General features: G+C 34.2%; 1 protein-coding gene across 1 annotated transcript in view; it reads left to right on the top strand.

Moving 5' to 3' along the window:
* The window catches only part of LRPPRC (leucine rich pentatricopeptide repeat containing), an 88,747-nt gene that overhangs the window by 21,654 nt on the left and 46,829 nt on the right, over positions 1 to 20,264 (top strand). The window contains exons 12-20 of the mRNA XM_079792519.1: positions 3,033 to 3,151; positions 4,559 to 4,652; positions 8,118 to 8,184; positions 15,176 to 15,203; positions 17,022 to 17,079; positions 18,146 to 18,252; positions 18,465 to 18,542; positions 18,881 to 18,925; positions 19,325 to 19,438. Coding sequence (XP_079648645.1) covers positions 3,033 to 3,151; positions 4,559 to 4,652; positions 8,118 to 8,184; positions 15,176 to 15,203; positions 17,022 to 17,079; positions 18,146 to 18,252; positions 18,465 to 18,542; positions 18,881 to 18,925; positions 19,325 to 19,438 — 710 coding nt within the window. The remainder of the gene's footprint in view (positions 1 to 3,032; positions 3,152 to 4,558; positions 4,653 to 8,117; positions 8,185 to 15,175; positions 15,204 to 17,021; positions 17,080 to 18,145; positions 18,253 to 18,464; positions 18,543 to 18,880; positions 18,926 to 19,324; positions 19,439 to 20,264) is intronic.

The raw sequence follows: 20,264 nt of genomic DNA, 5'->3' as shown, positions 1-20,264 counted from the left end.
CTATAAAAGTCTCTAAATCCTTTTTAGAAAAATCTTTGGAAAACAGTATGCTAGTTGATTAACTCTTTGCATAACCTCCAATTCTGAAAGCTTGAAGAAGTAATCTTTAATCCATATTTTTGAACCACAGAAAGTTTACATTGTTCCATGAAAATGTGTGGGCATGTAAGTATTGTCCACCTTTCCACAGATATGAAAATATTTTTGGGACCCCTGTTTAAATGTTTGTTTCTTCATCAGGTAAATTTGCTTTCCTCAACCATAGCACTGTATCTAGTCTTGAATTGGATATCATGTTTTCACTACTTAGTACTTACAAAAGAATTCAGGTAATTTTTTTCTGTAGATGTAGCTCAAACTAGTAGAAAAATGGGCTTTTTGTCTTGAATCTCTTTTCTAAGAACCTTAGAATTTAGGTTTACGAGGTGTCTTATTGAAAGCTCAAATTATATTGATGAAGGAACTGAGAGCCACAGAAAGATTCAGTGAGTGACCTTAAGTTCCACATCTAGCTGTCAGTAGTGCTGGGATTACCTGTGAGGATTTCTGCCCTCCTATTTTAAATACTCTTTTTTGATACCATAACACCTCCATACTAAATGTTTGTAAACATGCTGAATTTATTTTATGAAAATTTTTAGCTATTGATTAAAAATTAGATACTGATTTTTGCATTAGGGACACTTAAAAAAGTGTTACCAAGTTTTTTAATCAGTGAAAGTCTTTTAAAAAATTAATTTGTCTTCAAGTTACAGTTGACATGCAATATATTAGTTTCAGGTATATCAACATAATGTTTAGACATTTATATATCTTACAAAGTGATCATCTTTGTGAGTACCCATCTGACACCATACATAGCTATTACAATATTATTTTATTCCCTGTGCTGTACTTTACATCCCTGTAACTATTTTTATAACTGGCAATTTGTACTTCTTAATCTCTTTCACCTTTTTCACCCATTCCCCAACCTCCCAGAGTCAGTGAAGGTTTTATCTGGAAAAATAGAAAAGCTGAGAAAGGTAACTTGAGAGTACAAGATATTGTCAGTTGTTTTACAGTTTTTAAAAACTAGTTTCTCATTTGCAGGAGATTCAGAAATATAGTAAAGTAACATATTCTACAATCTTACTTCATGTAACAGGGGAATGGCAGTATGTAGTCTCTAGTTTCTTTAGTGTTAGGTAAGCAACTAACATTCTTATTACTTCAATGAGTTTGTTCTTTGTCCATGAAAAGTCACATATAAAAGAAGAAAATAATGGCTGTAGTGATGGAGGATGTAGAGGAATGTTTCCTGTGGAATAAATAAAACCATTCAGGATAAGAAAGATATTTAGGGACAAATCAAATTGCACCAAGAGTTTTCAACAATAGGGTGATCAAATTTTATTGAATTCTGGATTTTTTCTGGCTGCGAATTTAGCCATGACCAGCCACTAAGACAGACTTACAATGACTGCCTCGTGGTTCATCTTATTAGTATATTTATTTGTGGCACAAATGGAAAAGTCATCACTTAGAACTTTAGCAAGTTGGCCTGAATAAGAGGAAATAACCCAGAATGACTAAGGATCTACATCTCTTGGTATATTTAGAAACTATAAAAATAAAAATATAGGCAGGGTAAAATATAAGGAAGAGCCGATGAGAAAGCCTAAATGCCAGTTGACTGAAGTGTTTGAAAAGAGAGTATTTTTAAAAAGTAAGAAATTGGGTACCAATAAAGTGAGTGCTCTGGTTAGAGTCTAAAATCAAGTAAATGGTCATAGTTGGTGAAAGTTGATCAGGTAAACCATTTATATTTCCCCAAAATTTGAATTCTTTTAGCTGATGCCCAAACCGGCCAGGGCTATTTTAATTCTTATAAAATTTTTTGGGTGGAAACTTTCCTCTAGATTCATAAACTTTCTTATGACGATATTTGAAATTTTTTATTAGACTATTTAGTCTTAGTTTAGATTTTCTAAGTTCACAGAGCTTTGGGATCCGTGTTAGGATTATTTTAATCTTTTTAAAAAAGAAATATGAATTGTATTTTTTAGCAGGATGTAGGTATGTCAGATCAGTCACCTTTTGTCTCCTTACTGATAAATGTTTCTTCCCATCTGACTATACTGTTATTTAAAAAAATTCCTCACTTGGGGACATGCCGAGAGAGAGAGAGAGAGAGAGAGAGAGAGAGAGAGAGATGTGTGTGTGTGTGTGTGTGTGTGTGTGTGAGAGAGAGTGAAATAATCAGTTGTATGTGCCCCAACTGGGGATCAAACCTGTAACCTTTTGGTATATGGGACGATGCTGAGTGAGCCACACCAGCCAGAGCCTGACTATATTACTGAAGTGAATATTTTTGGTATACTTCCTGAGAATGCCTGAGGGAGTGACTGAACTTATCTGAGGGAGTGACTGAACCCAGATCTTATTAAACCTATTTTAGTTTTGGTTAGAAAAAACATATGTTATAAATGCTAGTAACACAGGTCATCTAGTAAGCAGAATATACTCTTCCTCCTGATAAATGTTATTGGGGGGGAAAAAAAAAGAAGAGAATAAGAGGTATTTGAGGTGTAGATGATTGGGTGAAGTGTTTTGTACAGAATAAAGTTATCAGTATGTTGGCCATTTTCACACATTAGAAAATCAATTATATGGTTACTTTATGCTACATTTATTCTACATAATATCTAAGGAAATTTAAAAAATTCTTATAGTGTTTTAAAACAGGAGAAAATTAAATCATTGTTACTATTAACATTTATTTAATATTTTTAGGGTTTCACATTGTTTTCTTTTAATTTCTAAGACTACCCTGAGAGGTAAGTAGGGAGCATTATTATAATCTTTTCTATATTACAGAATTTCACTTATCTTATTTCCCAGTTCTGTTGTTTTTCTGCTTTCTTTTTTAGGCAAACAAAATGCTGAGTACTCTTCATTGTGATTCAGAAGCTGAATGAACTAAACTTTCTGATCTTTTGTTAATTTATTCCAAGTTCTTCATCTCTGTACTTTTAAATTTTATCTTATAGGTATAGTTAAAGTCCTCAAAGAAATGCATGAAATGGGAGTAAATCCTGATCAGGAGACATACGTAAATTATGTGTTTCCATCCTTTGATAGTGTAAAGTCAGTTCGTGCTGTATTGCAGGTGAGTTCAAATACGATTTTAATTTCATAATTGAAGAGAATGTCTTGCCTCCCTAATGTTTTGTGTGACTAAAAAGAAAAAAGTCATTAAGCTGAGCACTAAAAATTGTCGTGTTTGTATGCAGTTTTCTAAAGTTTTGTAAAAATATTGGTAAAACTAAAAAAAACTTAAAGCATCATTTTTGTGTGTTGAATGACAATATGCCAATATCAGAAAATATTTAAATAAAACATTATTTGCTCCTTAATCCCACTATGTAATGCCGCTATATTTCATTTTTTGAATATTACTTTTCACTTCTGTATTAATTTTCATAATACACTCAGTATATTTACTATTCTGCTTTTTAAAAATAATCTTTTGTTTGACTCCAAAGCATTATTTTCCTAACCAATGCGTCCTGTCTCCATGAGAATAGGGAAGGCCTTTATGAAGAAATTGACTTTTGGATCAGCAAGGGTTGCACTTTCCATATTCTCCATTTTCAAAACAAAGTGCTACATACAATTAGGGACAACATGGCAGAGCACCAAATACTTTAATAAGAAATATTTTGTTCAAAATATCTGGTTCCTAGGTGGTTATTCACATAATGCCTTGACTTTTTTAATATTAGAGCGTTCTTTTCTTTCTTTGAAGTAATTACATAATTACAACCTCCTAAAAGGTAGAGTTTAGGTCTTGAGTGTCTCTACCTCTCTACTCTGAGTTCTTAGCAGGGTATTTTGAGCCTGTACATATTTTATTGTTAAAGAAATATATTAAAAAAGTAATTTCCTACATATTCTTATTTCCATAAATCTCCTTTTTTTTTAAACTTGGCACCTTTCCATTATAGTATGTAACTCCACCAATTATTTCTTATGCCTGCATGCTGTGTTATTGTATGGATATACCATAATTTATTTTTATTCATTGCTTATTATTGATTGGGTAGTTTTTAATATTGTGCTATTATACTGTGACTTAGAACGTATATTTGAGCTAATTTTTGGCTTCTGTACTTAAATTATTAAACAAATGATGATGTTAGGAAAAGTGAAAACCATTTGGAGATAAGTTAGATTTTATTTTTACCTCACTAACTGCCCCAAATGTCATTTTAGATTAGTGCATTCAATTTTCATTTTATTTTAAATTAGAGAATTGTTCTAAATGTTATCAATAGTAAATTTTTCCTAGAAGGAAGGCATTCTAAGGGTAATAAATTATCTGAATTGAAGATAAGCATTTAATTTGGAATGTTGGAACTGTTGCTAAAGTTCAGTTATTTGATTTACATATTGTTCTAGAAACGAAGGATTATCAGAATATGGTGATATAAATAAATGGGAAAACATGAAATTTGAATAGCATATCAAAATGTTTTTAGCTAAGGCATAATATTAAAATGTGCTTTATCCCTAGGAAAATGGATGTCCATTTGACAATAATATAATTTCTCAAGCTGAATTGAGAAGTGAAGCAATAAATGGGAACTTAGACTATGTTTTATCATTTTGTAAGTATGCAACATTAGCAGTAAACTTGATAGGTGTGGTTTTAGTTACTAATGAAAGCATACAGGATAGTTATTGCCCTCAATGCCTACCTTAGTGTAGTTCAAGGTAATTTCCTTGAAAGAAAGGAAGTTTTTATGTTTTGTTTAAGTCAGACTGATAAGACAGTTTATGATATAATCTTGTGGATAATATGGATGCAATTTTAAAGTTAAAAGAACCTTAGAGATAACATGGTGGTAGGTAAAACTGGGGACCCAGAAGACTTGGGTTTTATTTATAGGACCTGGAATAAGTCTCTTTACCCTTCTTTGCTTCAGTTTCATGAAATGGGGACAGTATTACCTATCTATATATCTACTTTGTGGAAGTTGTGACAATCATAATGAGATACTGTGCCTGAAACTGTTTGTTAAACTAACTTCTGGTTTAGCTGTAAGTTACATAAAGCCAGTCCTCATTAACAAAAGCACAGCAAATTTTTACTAAATTCTTTTAAATGCAAAGGTGCTTTACAATGTTCATCATGTTAATAAAATTACCTCCATTGATAGATAATGAAAGGCAAAGAGAAGTTAAATGACTTGCCCAAAGTTAGTGATTTGGCTAGAACCAAGATTTTCTATCTTCAACCTCATTTTTTTCACCATAGTACATTTTAAAGTCTTCATTTTTTAACATATTTATGATATTACTTGGGAGTTTTTCAGATCTTGTAAAGAAGATATTGTTTAAAAATAAAACACAAACTTTAATTTCTAACCCCTAGTATGTTAAAAGTTAAGCTCCAATTAATTTTCAAATCTATATATATTCAATTTTATAGGTGGAAGCTTTGTAAAAAACAGATAAATAGTATATATTATCTGTATATATGTTATTTAAAATAGTTCATAATATTGTAAGGAAAAGACAAAATATTCAGTGTGAAAATTAGTGACTGATAAAGGGATAGTTATTTGAGTTTGAAGGTTGTGTATTAATGCTGGCTGCTGTCTGAGTGTATTGATTTTGCCTTCCACTGTATATAATATATAGATTTTCCATTGTGACTAGATGAAAACAGAAACATTAGCAGAGGAATCTAGGCACATACATGAGAGCTGCCATTACACGTTTTCATACCATCCATTACACTTCATTGTCAACCTCTTGATTTTTCAGACTTGTTTGTTGCTAAGGAAACTAGATGTTTTTTTGTCAGCAGCCTTCAACTTGCTAAGATGTTTCTGCTCGCCTTTTTAACAAATAAAAACTTGACAATGTTTTGTAAAATACTAATTTGAATAGTATAAAAATAAAATTTTAAGAGATTGTTTATTAAATTTGAAAAGAAATTCTGGGAACTTTAAGACTAGAGTATTTCAATTCACTCCTGTCAGTGCCTCCTCTCTTTTGATTTGCAGGTCTCTGGAGTTCAGTTAATTCTGTAATTGCTGGTAATCACTATTGGTAGCTCCTAGGTCTGCACGTTTGGTTACCATATCACAACGATGGCTTATCTAGATGGGTTTGTGGAGTAGTAGGAAACATTTTCCCACTTGTGTTTGTAAGCATGGAAAATTAATTTATCAAGCAAATTAAAGGTCGCTGAAAGACTTTATTTCCTTGAGTGACTAAATAACATCATTTTAAAAATGATTTTTAGATTTTCAAATCTATATATATAAAAGCCTAATATGCAAAGTGCCCCGTCGGGAGTTTGACTGACCGGGAGTTCGATCGCTTGCTGTACGTGCGCTGACCACCAGGGTGGAATAAAGGGAGGCCCCGGCCGGTGGCCGGCAGACGCTAGGGACCCTACCCATGCACGAATTTTGTGCACTGGGCCTCTAGTATTGTATAAAAAACCCTGAGAAACTAATGCTCCTTGGTGAAGGGATATAACAGGTAGTCTAAAACAATTCTCCTTATGTGTGTGGGTTAAATTTTTATTCACATTTAGGAGAGATGAGCAAATAATGTTACAATCTACTGTGACTTTTCCCATGAGTTTTTTTTTTTTTTAAGTTAACCAGGTAATAATATCTTAATCTTCATATAAACTGTGTTTACTAATTGTCTTCATTATTTGCTTCCACTATGAGTTCCTCTATAATTCAATTCATCTTGGATCATTCAGTACCCAAATTACATGTTTACTGAAAAGATTAAGTTAATTATTTACAACATGGCACCACTTTTTTAAAATAAATATCCCGAGTATATTTCCCATTGATTTGTGGAAAGAGTGAGAGAGAGAGAGATTGAGAGAAAAACACTGAAGTGAGAGAAGTATATTGACTGGTTGTTTCCTGCATGCACCCCAACTGGGGGTAAGGAGCAAACTGAGGTACATGCCCTTGATTGGGAATCAATCCCTCGTCCCTCCGGTTCGAGGGCTGATGTTCTAACCACTTAGCAACCAGACAGGGCTAACAGGATACCATTTTATTTTACTTTTATTTATTTATTTTACATGCCACCATTTTAATGCAGTGACAGGGAAAATGTATTCAGGAGATACCTACTGTGATTCCATCCCTTGCTTCTTAAAGCCTGATTCTAATACTAAGGCCAATAAGGCTTACAATGTCAGTACTGAAACATACAAGGATGCAGACTGTTAAAAGACAAAATAAGTAGTAGAGCAAACAAATGTCCAGAAAAGTGAAAGATCAATATAAATCAACTAGAGGCCAGTGCACGAAATTCATGCAGGGTCCGTAGCAGCTGCCCGCTGGCGCCTCCCTTCCCTGGCAGCTGGCTGCTGGCTGCCGGCCGGGGCCTTCCTTTATTCCGTGCCGCTTTCTGGTCAGCGCATGACATAGCAAGCAATCGAACTCCCGGTAGGTCAAACTCCTGGTAGGTCAAACTCCCGAGGGGACACTCTGCATATTAGGCTTTTATATATGTAGATTATATAAAAAGTAAAGGCCTATTTTATTATGATTTCAGGTTGTTACTCTTTCATGAAAGCTTGTCATTGATCATAGTGGAAAATAGAATGAGAAAGTGTGAATGGTTTAATAGAACCCAATCCCATTCCGAGGAAAGTTTTCCTCCTCATCTGCTGTCTTTAAAGGACAGGGGTACCATAAGGTATTTACATTCTGTCCCTTTGTAGTGCCACACTGCCCCTTAATATGCAGCCTCAGGATTTGTACCAGGCTGACTCTGAGTATGCTGGAAGATTAGTTATTGTCATATATATGAAGTAATATGAATAAGTTTATTAGTTATATATGTACACGTAAAAACTAAGTAAAAGTGTTTCAAATGGATAGTTTACATTGTATTATATTGAATATAGTATATAATACTGCAATATCTAGTAACTAATTATATATGAAAGTATTTCCATTTTAAAAATAAAATTTCTGAAATGAGTATTAAAAGGTATTAGTATAAAAGTGTTTCCAAATAAGTTGATAATTTAAGTTTTTGTCTTTGCTCTCAGATTTAATGATGGCAATTTTCTTTTGCAGTGGAATCAAATACATTGCCTTTCTCACTTACTTCTGTGAGAGGCCCCCTAATTCTAGGCTTTAGGAGGTAAGATGATCACCTTATATGTCCTTTACCTGAATACAGTCTGATTTCTACTGTCTTTTTGACCTACTATATAAGAAAAGACAGATATTATTCCAAATCTTCCAATGTCCTAGTTACCTGAAATAATCTTAAATCTATTTGATTCTTTCTACTAAGAAGTGGAATTGAGTTTATGCAGCCATTTATACCATATTTTCCAAGAAATACACACCGATTTGGTAAAGGTCTTGTTTTATTGAAGAAAGCACTATTTGAGTTATGGTGAATTGGAGTTATAGACAAACTTATATGTATGTTTGATTTGTACTTTGAATATTTAATTACTCTGTGTGCTCAGGGAATGTTAATGACCTTTTTCTTCCCACTTTTTTTTTAAAACATCCTTCCTATCTAATAAAAGAGTAATATGCAAATTGACCATCACTCGAACACACAAGATGGCTGCCCCTATGTGGACACAAGATGGCTGCCACAAGATGGCCAGCAGGGGAGGGCAGTTGGGAGGGACCAGGCCTGCAAGGGAAGGCAGTTGGGGGCAATCAGGCCGGCAGAGGAGGGAAGTTGGGGGCGACTGGGCCTGTAGGGAAGGGCAGTTGGGGGGGACCCAGGCCTATAGGGGAGAGTAGTTGGGGGGGACCAGGTCTGCAGGGGAGGGCAGTTAGGGGTGACCAGGCCTACAGGGGAGGGCAGTTAGGGACAAACAGGCTGACAGAGGAGCAGTTAGGCATCAATCAGGCTGGCAGGCGAGTGGTTAGGGGGTGATCAGGCAGGCAGGCAGAAGTGGTTAGGGGCAATCAGGAAGGCAGGCAGGTGAGCAGTTGGGAGCCAGCAGTCCTGGATTGTGAGAGGGCAGTCAGACATCCCTCGAGGGGTCCCAGATTGGAGAGGGTGCAGGCTGGGCTGAGGGACACCCCCCTCCTTGCCGTGCACGAATTTCGTGCACCAGGCCTCTAGTTTAAACATAAAGAAAAATGGAAAGAATAGTAAAGGAAACATCCACATACCCCCTTTATATAGATTTACCATTTGTTGATATTTTGCAGTATTTACTTTTTTTATGTACTCTTATAACTTGCTTTCTTATATACTCTTTCTCAGTATTTACTTGCTTTTTTTATATACGCTTTCTTATATACTCTTTAGATATAGACATATGTATAGCTATGTATATACACATTGAGGTGGGGCAAACGTGTACATACACTGTTACTTCTTTTTTGCTGAACCACTTGAAGTTGTAGACATACAGATAATACTGGATCCTTCAGCTCACAACTCTTAAAAATAGGTCATTTGTATAATCACAATACCAATATCATTCCAAAAAATTAATAATGCTATAATATCACCATATTTAGATTGTCATAGTTCTGACTGTTTTACCTTTTTTTTTTTTTGGTGCTGAAACCTGACTGTCATATTATTTTTTATTGAGGATTTGATTAATGTCATGCATTGCATTTGATTGCTATCTTTATATTCTCTTAATTTAGAATAGTTCCCTTGACTTTTTTGTCTTTTATGACACTGACCTTTTTTTTTTTAAGAGTCCAGGCTACTTTATCTGTAGAATGTACCTGCCACATTTCTGTCTGAATTTTTTTTCTCATGATCAGACTCATATTGAACATTTTTAGCTAGAATACTTCATCTACACTAATAAAAGAATAAGATGCAAATTGACCATACCTTCATGACGCCCACCATCCAGTCAGGAGTGAGTATGCAAATTAACCCACCAAAGACCAGGTTAATTTGCATAAGCAGGCGCCGAGCTGCCAGGGGCAGGGCGGGACGCAGGCGTTCCGCACTGCCCTAGCCGCTCCGGGCCTCTGGGCAGCGTGGGAAGGAGGAAAGGGGGCTCCGGGCCGGAGTGAAAAGGCAGCTCTGGCCCAAGCGAAGGTGGTGCCAGCAGCCAGGGGAAGGAAGGCCCATTCTTGCACGAATCTTTGTGCATTGGTCCTCTAGTAGGTGATAAGGATTTCTTATTGTCTCAAGAGTTATAATGTCAGGTGTCAAATAATGGTGCCATTAACTAAGTTTGAACACTTGGTTATGGGGGTGGTTTCCATATGTCTCCTCTGCAAAGGAACCTTACCCACTTTGTAATTGGTAAGAAGTCTGGGGTAATACTTTGAGACAATTTGTCTATCCTATTTCCTAGCAGCTTTCACTCTGGTTTTAGCAGCCATTGGTAATCCTTGTTGAATCAATTGTTAACAGTGGGATTGCAAAAGGATGAGTATTTGACATTCCTAATAGAGTCCAAATTAACTACCTACAACTCCTGTGAGTATTAGCACATAACAGATTGACTTAGTTACTCTGTATCAAAAATAATTATTCCTGATTGTCAGAAATGTTAGAATTTATAGAACATTAAATGAGATATCGTAGTCACTTGAGCTAATTCTAAGGGAAACTTGAGTATGCATTTCAGTGTTGGAATGCGATTTTGGGGATACTTAGCTACATTTAATATAATCTGCCTCCTGGTGGTAGGTCCAGGGTCTATGAGGCAATAGTTCCAGCATGTGTTCTGTAACCTGTTTTGGCCAAGATTAATTTTTTATACTATCCAACAATAATTTTGAAGAACCAACAATATTTTCTTCATATCTTTTGAAAGTAGTATTTAAGAGGTAAGTTAGTATTTCTGTAAGTTGATATGCTCAAGAAATGGTCACTGATTACCAATCAAGTGCAATGCCTTCCTAAAATTTTCCAATTTATAGATTAAATTGTCTAACCTCTGTAGGCAAAGACACCTGTAAAAACTATTTAAATTCAGTACTGCTTAGGTAAGGTGAGATTATTCAAGATTATTAGGGAATTTTTACTTTTAACCTTTTTTTTTAAGGCTATTTTTGAGAGTATATTTTAAAGGGCATTTAGATCTAACAGATAAAGTTAGCAAATTCTTATGTCAAATCAAGGGCAAGAAAAAGTTTAGTATGAATAAGACTTTCTTTTCTCCCAACAGTAATGCTAGCTGAACAAAGTTCAAATGAGAAATAGGACAGTATACTATATATATAAATATTACTGAAAGCCACCATTAGAAATATTGAATCACTTCTAGGAGACAATGTGTCACTGAAGCTAGGTCACAACTTAGCTGGGAGTATTACATTTCAAAAAGAGAAATGCTTCAGAATTTCCTTGGAGGCATTTAGGTCTTCATAGTCCACAAGAAAGAGCTCTGTGATCTAAGGAGGCATTTCTGACCCATTGGCAACAGTCTGAACCTGGCAGGTGGGAGTCTACTGTTGAAGTGGGGCTGCTTTTCAAAAATATGTTGGGGGAAAAAAATCAGGTTTCTGTTGCTAGTCCTATTGAAGTCACCAAGTTAAATGCCATTAAATCCTCAGTTTTCTCCTACCCACTCACAGCCCTGCGAAGCTTATAGTAGGAGACTATTAAATAGATGTACTGAATGTATTGACAAAGGGATTTTAATATTTGATTCAGCATCAAATGAAGTAGAAGGTTACATTAATGCCAAGATAATGGATTGTAATGACATTGATTATGTCTGCTACCTTTTGCACACCCCCTACTGGGGATCAAGCCCACAACCCAGACATGTGTCCTGACCGGGAATTGAACTGGCCACCTCATGGTGCACGGACTCAACCAACTGAGCCACACTGGCCAGGGCAAAATAGCTTATTGATTGATGTTGAGAGTTAGAATAGAGATGTAAAATTTAGACAAAAGTTGGTATGTGTTTATTTTTTATTTTTCTAGAATTTTTAAACATTCACGAATGGCAAACTCCCAAGTCCCCATCAACCAGCTTCAGCAGTTAAGATTCTGGCAATCTTGTTTCATCTATTCCTTTTTCAACCCACCTCCATCCCCGCACTCCCTTTTTTTCTGGACTGTTTAAATTATATACTTATTAGTCTATCTATAAATACTTTACATTTCAGAATTTATTTTATTTTATTTTATTATATTTTATTGATTTTTTTTATAGAGAGGAAGGGAGAGGGAGAGTTAGAAACATCAATGAGAGAGAAACATCAACTAGCTGCCTCAGAATTTATTTTAAATAAAAATAACCACTGTAATGTTATCATACCTGACAAACTTAACAGTAATTGAGGAAAAAAATTCATCGAATTCTCAAAGGGGTACATGATACAGTAAAGGTGACAAACTGCAAGTCTTGCCACTTAATATTGTACACTTGTGGACATTGGCCTCCTCAAAAACTCTGATATTTCTACTCTCTCCCAGCCATTCCCTTAAATGTGATAGACCTCTACAGGTTAAGACTCCTTGGAATTAAAGCTGTTCCTAACCTAACCAAAAAAAGATGCTTAATTTTTTATCAGTATAGGTTTTTATTTTATCTTCATATCTTGATTTCTCGCTCTTCTTTCACTTACTGTTTGGAAAAAAGATCTTTTTTGGCATATGGAAATGTCAGGTAGTCAGAGGAGGCTGCTCTGTAACAGTGGAGGGGTGGGTGAGATGAAAACTCTTGTGATATTTGAGAGGTTGTTTCCTGCTACAGCTTAGAGTTACGATTTTTATTTAGGTCAGTTTATCATTTCTTCTGTTAACTGATGTCTCATTCCATCTTTTTTTTTCAAAACCATTTCTTAATGTGCTTTAGTGGAGGGATGATTTCATCATAAGGAAGAGGGTTCTAGAGGGTAATGGAACATGTATTTGTTTTTTATTTTGAAACAAAGAATTACAGGAAGTTGCAAAGATAGAATACAGAGAGCCTATGTATTCCCCACCCATTTCCCCCCAATGGTTACATCTTATGTAACTACTAGGGGCCCAGTGCACGAATTTGTGCACTTTGAAAGGAATTGTGGGCCGTGAGGCTGCGGTGGGCACAGGGGTGGGTCCTGACCCATCCTCCATGCCCCCACCTGGCCCTTCCCGCCACGGCCCCCGGTCACCCTGCTCCACGTTGCAGGTGCGAGCAGGGCCGGCGCCAGCAGTGCGTGCGAGCGGCAGCTCCAGCGCCAGCAGCGGGTGTGAGTGGGGCGGGCGCCAGCAGCAGGTGCAAGCACTGGGCTGGATCGTGGTGTGCAAGAGCAAAGAATTTTCAGTAACCACCAGAGGCTTGCCCCGATGACAGCAACAGCACCCTGCCTTGGTCTGGCACCCCCGCTCACCTGCTCCACCATCCCTCTGCTGCCAACGCTTGGCATGTTTCGTGTGCGCCCCCTGGTGGTCAGCTCATGTCATAGCTACCGGTTGTTCAATTGTTCTGCCATTCGGTCTATTTCCATATTAGCCTTTTATTATATAGGATAATACATTATCAAAACCAGGAATTTTGTATTGGTACAATGTGTGTATATAGTTCTCACATTTTATCACTTGTAGATTTGTGTAACCATTAATACAATGAAGATACAGAACTATGTCATCACCACAAATGTCCCCTTGGCACTACCCCACTATGTCATACTGCTCTCTCCCCCATTCCCCACCCCCACTGCCACCCCATGGCAACCATTAATTTGTTCTCAATTTCTATAATTTTGTTATTTTGCAGTGGTCTTGTAAAGTATGTTTTAAGATTGTGCTTTTTTCACTCAACATTAATGCCCTGGAAATCCATCCAACTGTATCAGTAGTTCATTCTGAATGTTTTTAAAGTAAAAGTAAGTGCCCTGTTAACTCACTGTACCAAAACTCCTTCCATCCAAAACTGCCCAACCTCAGGTTTGAAAAGGCCTATAAATTTTGTGGGCATTTTATACTGTAAATATATATAATTATGATATATAAATTATATTTACATTGCAAAATTACAATTAAAACACATAGTCTTAAGGTAGATTATATATTTGAATTAAATATGCAAAGCTTACAAACTACGTTTACAAAACTTAGAAGTAGTATAAGATCAGTGTTCATTGGTTATCCTGTTTTGAAAATGGATTTTTATTTAAACAGGCAAAATTTGGATAAGCTGTTCTTTTTGCTTTCTTTGAAATAATTTCAAATTTACATAAAGTTACAAGAATAGTATAGTGAACTCTTGCATACTCCATTTATTAACTTTTAACATTTTGACACATTATCATTATTCATTCCCTCTGTCTGTCAGTCTGTTTATACACATACTAGTATACACATAGATACAGAAAATTTATTTTTTCGGAACTGTTTGGGCTTAGGTTACACATATATCATGACCCTTATATGTCAGTATGTAATTCCACAGAAAAAGGTATTCTGTTATACAACTACAGCACAATTAGCAAATTCAGGAAACAATATTGATTGAATATTTTTGTCTAATATAGTTTATGTGTCAGTTTTATCAATTATTTTCTTTTTTGTATTTCCCCCCCTCCACCTCCCCACTCTACAGAATCCAGTTCAGGGATGAATGTTGTCTTTTTAATTTTCTCTAACCTGAAACAGTTCTTCAGCCTTTGTCTTTTATGACGTTAACATTTTTGGAGAATATAGGCCAGTTATTTTATAGAATGTTCCTCATTGATGGTTCCCCATGATTAGCTTCAGGTTACACATCCTGCCTGAAATGCCACAGGAGTGATGTTTCCTTGGGGAATTAAATCTAAAAACACACATTGTCCATCAGCATCTCATTAGTGATGTTAATTTTTATCACCAGGTGAAGGTGTTCAATTTCTCCATTATATGGCTACTATCTTTACCATTACAAGTAATAAGCAGTCTGTGGGCAAACACTTAGAGAACATGAAAATGTTTTGCTCCATTCAACTCCCTAAAATTTAGGGATGGTACTTAATGATTCTTACCCAAACTAACTTTTATTTTGAGGGTTCAAAGTCAGTGAGAGTCAACCTTTCTAAATTACCTTCTCCTGAAAATTCAACTTGGTTTTGGAAACATTTATTTACCTATTTGTTTTAAGCCTTTGATCTTGTATGCATTACATATAATAACTGGTAGTTCGCTTTAACTTAAAATGTTTTTTAAACCGCTGAGTTTATTTTCAATCCTTTGCTGCCCTCTGCAGGTCTATGAATATAAATCTTTGGAGCAAGGTAAGTACTTCTAATACAGCAAATCTTAAGGTGATGTATAAAAAGCTATTAAGAGCAAGAGTTATGCTATACACATTTGTGATACATTATTATAAGTTAGTGAATTTAGAATCTTGAATTTAGTAGTTTTAAAACTGCCTTCCTGGATCATGAAATTTATTATTGAAGCAATCCATGTCCTAAATTCTTCATAAGGTTTTTAATTTTTCCAAAGGACAACTATAAACATTATTGCATTGATATTTGACCATACAGATTTAATAATTAATTTTAAAATATGCATTCAGATATATTTGTGTGTGTATATATGTGTGAATGACATAAAGACCAATTTTAAACTTGTCTCTTTTTTTTTTCTTTTTTTTTTTCCTTTTTTTTTCTTTCCAATTTAAACTTGTCTTTTTAAGAGGTTAACTGCTTTTATGCAGGAAGTACAATTATCCTTATGTTGAATTGCAAGAAATATTTGTATCTTAATAAAATCAGAATGTGCATTGTTAATTTGATTTTCAATTTAAATATTTTTTTAAATCTAAATTTTACTCAGTTTTGTTTTTAGTATTATGCTGCTATTCAAACTGTATAGTCAGTTATAATATATGGTGGAGATAGTTACATTTGTAAGGAATCTTTCCACTAGAAAGGTTTTTTTATTGGTTTATTCATTATTCAGTATGTCTATGTTCAAAATTTGGTATTAAATGTCGCTGTCTTATTTAATGTATGGCTACAACTTCTGATAGAATGTATTGTCTATCTTCTATATGTCTGTGTTGGTTGAAAACAGTTTGTAGGTGACGATTGTTTTACTTTGTTTTTAAACAGTTTCTACCTTTTGAATTGCCATTAACCACAGCATGATTTTCATGGTGGAGTGAAGTGGGATATGGTTAATTTTATCTCATTTTCCATATTAGCAAATAAATAGTAGAATTAACTGCAGTTTGAATTGTTAACACTTATAACATGCCAGGTACTATTTGAAGAGCAAAAAAAAAAAATTAGTTTCAGAATACACAAAGCATAGTTTAGTTCATGATTCCTCATATCACTTTGGAAAACAACTATATGTTTTTGTTCTTATCTTCCGCCCAAGGATATATAGTGAAAATATTGTGTTCAAAAATTGCAAGTCATGCTATAGATTTTGTAATCATTTTCATCATAAAATACATATTTGGTGTGGTTTTTTTTTAATTAAAAATTTTCCAGCAGAATTAATTTCGAATAAGTGTTGTGTATGTGTTTTTGTATTCAATTGATAAGAATCAATGAGAATAAACATATTGGAACTTCTGGCCCCTTTTGTTTTAATGCCATTAAAATGCCTGGGAAAAGATTGTTGAAAAACTAAAAATTAAAATACAATAAATGGTCTGGATATTTTACTTTATAATTTCTGTAATACTTCACTTAAAAGGAGGCAACTGGTCCAATTTCAGTAAGACCCAAAACAATATGATGAGAAAAAATATTGGTTGATAATACCTATATGCTCTTTCCTATATGCTAAATATATAGCAATTCATTTAAAATAATATATAAACAAATCAGTTTAGAGTTTTTCTTAGTGACATTCATAAAACACATTGCAGTTTTCCTTCAACATGGGTTTGTTTTGGTTTTGTTTTTAAAAGACAAACCTATTATTTAAGAACGAAACAATCTCCTTGGCAGGTGGGGGTGGTGTTGAATTACCGTGATATAGAATGATATCTTACTGGGGGAAAGCTTTATTATTTCAAGAATTCAATTTCAGATTGCATTTATTCTTGTTTGCTTCTCTTGCTGCAATGCACGAATTTTCTTTCTTAACAGATAACGGAACTGTTGTACAAGGATGAACGTTATTGCCAGGAGCCTCAAGGACCAATGGGTAGCGTTTCAATTTCGATGATTGTAACTTATCCACAAATTCATTCTTCTGTGTATTGATGGGCTAGAAAGATTACAGCAATAAACATTTTCTTTTTGAAAGTGAAATTTGAAAACATTTGGTTTATCTTTATATTGCTAACCACAACATTTTGAGATCTATGAGTTGTTTAGTTTTGTCATAATTATTTTCTTAAAAGACAGGATTTGGAGGCCTTTTCTTTTTAGAAATTGAGGAAATGCTTCTTATAGCACTGATGAAAGTAGGCTTACGAATTTGTAATCCTTAGTGTTTATGTGATTTTAATGTCTTATAGCTGTTAATTTTAAACATATAAAGTAGTAAAGAGGTCTTGATAGATTTTTTTCATTTAGGTATAATTTATTACATTATCTAACATTTAATTATTTCACTATTTTTATATAATGGGGCCTAGAATATAGGGTTTTCTCTAAGAAGGTACCCTTCCTGAAAGTTTGGATTTTCTAGGTATTAACACATGGCCCTATACATTTTATGCTTGAATGCATAGAAAAATTACTGTTGTTATAAAACATCTTTGCTAATCTTAGTTTTTCATTGGCTAATAGGCAGCTCTCCACAGGATTGCTGTATCTGCTTATTAAAATTATTTAACTTTCTATACTCAACATTTAACAATCCTTTTAAATTTTATGTTTCCCTAAATGTTGCCCATAAAAAATTAGTATAGAAATGTGTATAAGGCATTTATTTATTCTCACTATTGTGATTTGGACAGGAAAGAAGTAAGGCCTTGGGCAGGACCACTTCTGTCATAGAGTGGTAGAAAAAAATAGATTGAAGTAAGATTCAGTACTGAAAAGCTGTCACTCGGTCTGAAAATAATTAATATTCCTTTCACTCACCAGTTAGATATGTGCTCCCAAACCACATAATCTCTATGCCTCAGTGATCATTGTTGCCATTTCAGAGCCTCTCATCAGGGTGACATCTCACACCAAAATGATTTCTTATAAATTAATCTTGATAACATGACAGTCTCAGTAATTTTAGTGGAATGCTTTCTCTTGTTTTTTTTCCACAGAAGCTGTTGGCTATTTTCTTTATAACTTGATTGACAGCATGAGTGACTTAGAGGTACAGGCCAAGGAGGAGCGTTTGAGACAATACTTCCATCAGCTGAAGGAGATGGTACCATTTCATTTTTTTGCTATATAATGCCTGTCCTGCCTGACATGTATCTATTAGATTTGAAATTGCTGCTTTTAAGTACAACCAGACCACTTCTCAATGACATACAGGAGTTGGAGACTTAAATTATGTCTGAGATAATTTCTGTTAGACCAATTTCAGTTTGCTTGTCTAAAACTGAATGTTTTTTTTTTTTTCCTCCTTTTGCACAGAATGTAAAAATTTCCGAAAATATCTACAGAGGCATTCGTAATCTACTGGATAGCTACCATGTTCCTGAATTGATTAAGGTGTGTGAGAACTAATAATTAACTTTTTAAAATGCTTAATTTATATATAAAATCACATTAAAATTTTATTTAAATATGATGTGTAGTACAAGAAAATTTATTTAAATGACAATTAAAACAAGGCTTTTTCATTGATTGTTGGTAAATACTGTTTATATATTGAAGAATTCATTTAAAACATTTATTATAATGGTTAATAAAATATGACAGAATTTATGGAAATTTTTGGAAAGATGGAAAAATAGCAGTAAAATGTGAAACTTTCAAAATTTGCTTTTGACATTTGCTAATATATTTTTCCATGTGTTTTCTAATTCTAATTTAAATCCCAATTTTAGGATGTTCATATATTGGTTGAAAGAGAGAAGACAGACTCTCAAAAAGTAAGTAGGTTTTTTGAGTAGATACTACCTACTATAAAAACAAAATTTAATGAAAATTCTAGACTGTTTTTATAAAATCAGTGGTTCCTAACATTTTGCCGTCAGTATAACTCTAAGAAAGAAGTTGGTAAAAGCTATTCCCCAACTCAGAAAAATCAACCCATCTAAGAAATTTGCATATAATCTCAGGAGCTTTATAAACCCCTAGAATCCATTAACAGATCCCCAGATTAATATTCTTGATAGCATTTATGACATTTAGGAAAGGTCAATTTAAAGGGAAGAGTTGCAAAAATAAGTAAGTAAGTAAATAAATGGAAGAGTGGCGAGGGGTACATTTTCTTTCCTTTTTTCCTTTTTGTGGTAAATTTCTCTCCTTTTTTCTTTCCATTTCTGTAGCCTATTAAGGTTTCATCATCTGAGTTGGAGTCTACACTTGAAAAACTAAAAGCTGAAAATCAACCTGTAGGAGATATCCTAAAGCAACTCATATTAGTGCTTTGTTCAGAAGAGGTAATATTTGTTTAAATATTCAAAATATGCTACTAAGGTAAAAAATTCTTTATATATAAAAGTATAAGCAAAGCCAAATAGAATATTTGTGATTTTTACGATTATTATACATCTTGCCTGAGAAGAATGCAATTAAATGAAAGGTTAACTAATTTCCACTACACCTTGAATGGCATGTTTTCAGGTTGCTGTAGTTTGTTTACAATAATCTGCAAAGTGAATGATAGTAACAGCCATGATAGGTTTATCATACATGCCAAATGTCCTTTCAAGCCATGGCTCCGGTCTCTTATATCTAGATTGTCAAGCAACTGATACATGCAGTAGTCATTTGCAAGTCAAATATTACCAGATTGTTAATGCAGGGATTGAAATTCCATTTTCCTGCTGGAAAAAAAGCTCTTTCTGAGATAAAGGGTCTCTTGCTTTTTTTCAGCAGGCGTCCAGCTGTACTTTGTGTTTATTTTAGTGTGTGTCTGCGATTTGTGGCATATCACTAGATTTTTTCAGTTTCTAGTTCAATATGATTTGGTTGTATGCCTGTGATTTTGGGGAAAAGATATAATGGGCTTTAAGATTGTAACATGGTACTGTTAAATTCCAAAATATTTTTTCACATTACTTGGATATTAAACTAGACTCTGAGGAACTTTGCAATGATACATTTTCTGTGTATGGAAATTAGACTGTGAGTAAGGGGTGGCTTGGTATATATTTAATCTGGGATGTCCTTTTTATAATACAGTACTAAAACATCAAATTTGGTATAGTGGTCTGTTTTGCATTACAGATAACATCTTTTAAATCCTACATATATGTCTTACCT

The sequence above is a fragment of the Cnephaeus nilssonii genome, assembly GCF_951640355.1.
Source record: "Cnephaeus nilssonii genome assembly, chromosome: 15".
In the NCBI taxonomy this organism is placed as follows: domain Eukaryota; kingdom Metazoa; phylum Chordata; class Mammalia; order Chiroptera; family Vespertilionidae; genus Cnephaeus; species Cnephaeus nilssonii.
Note: the sequence above shows the minus strand (reverse complement) of the source record. Positions and strands in the feature narration are given on the sequence as shown.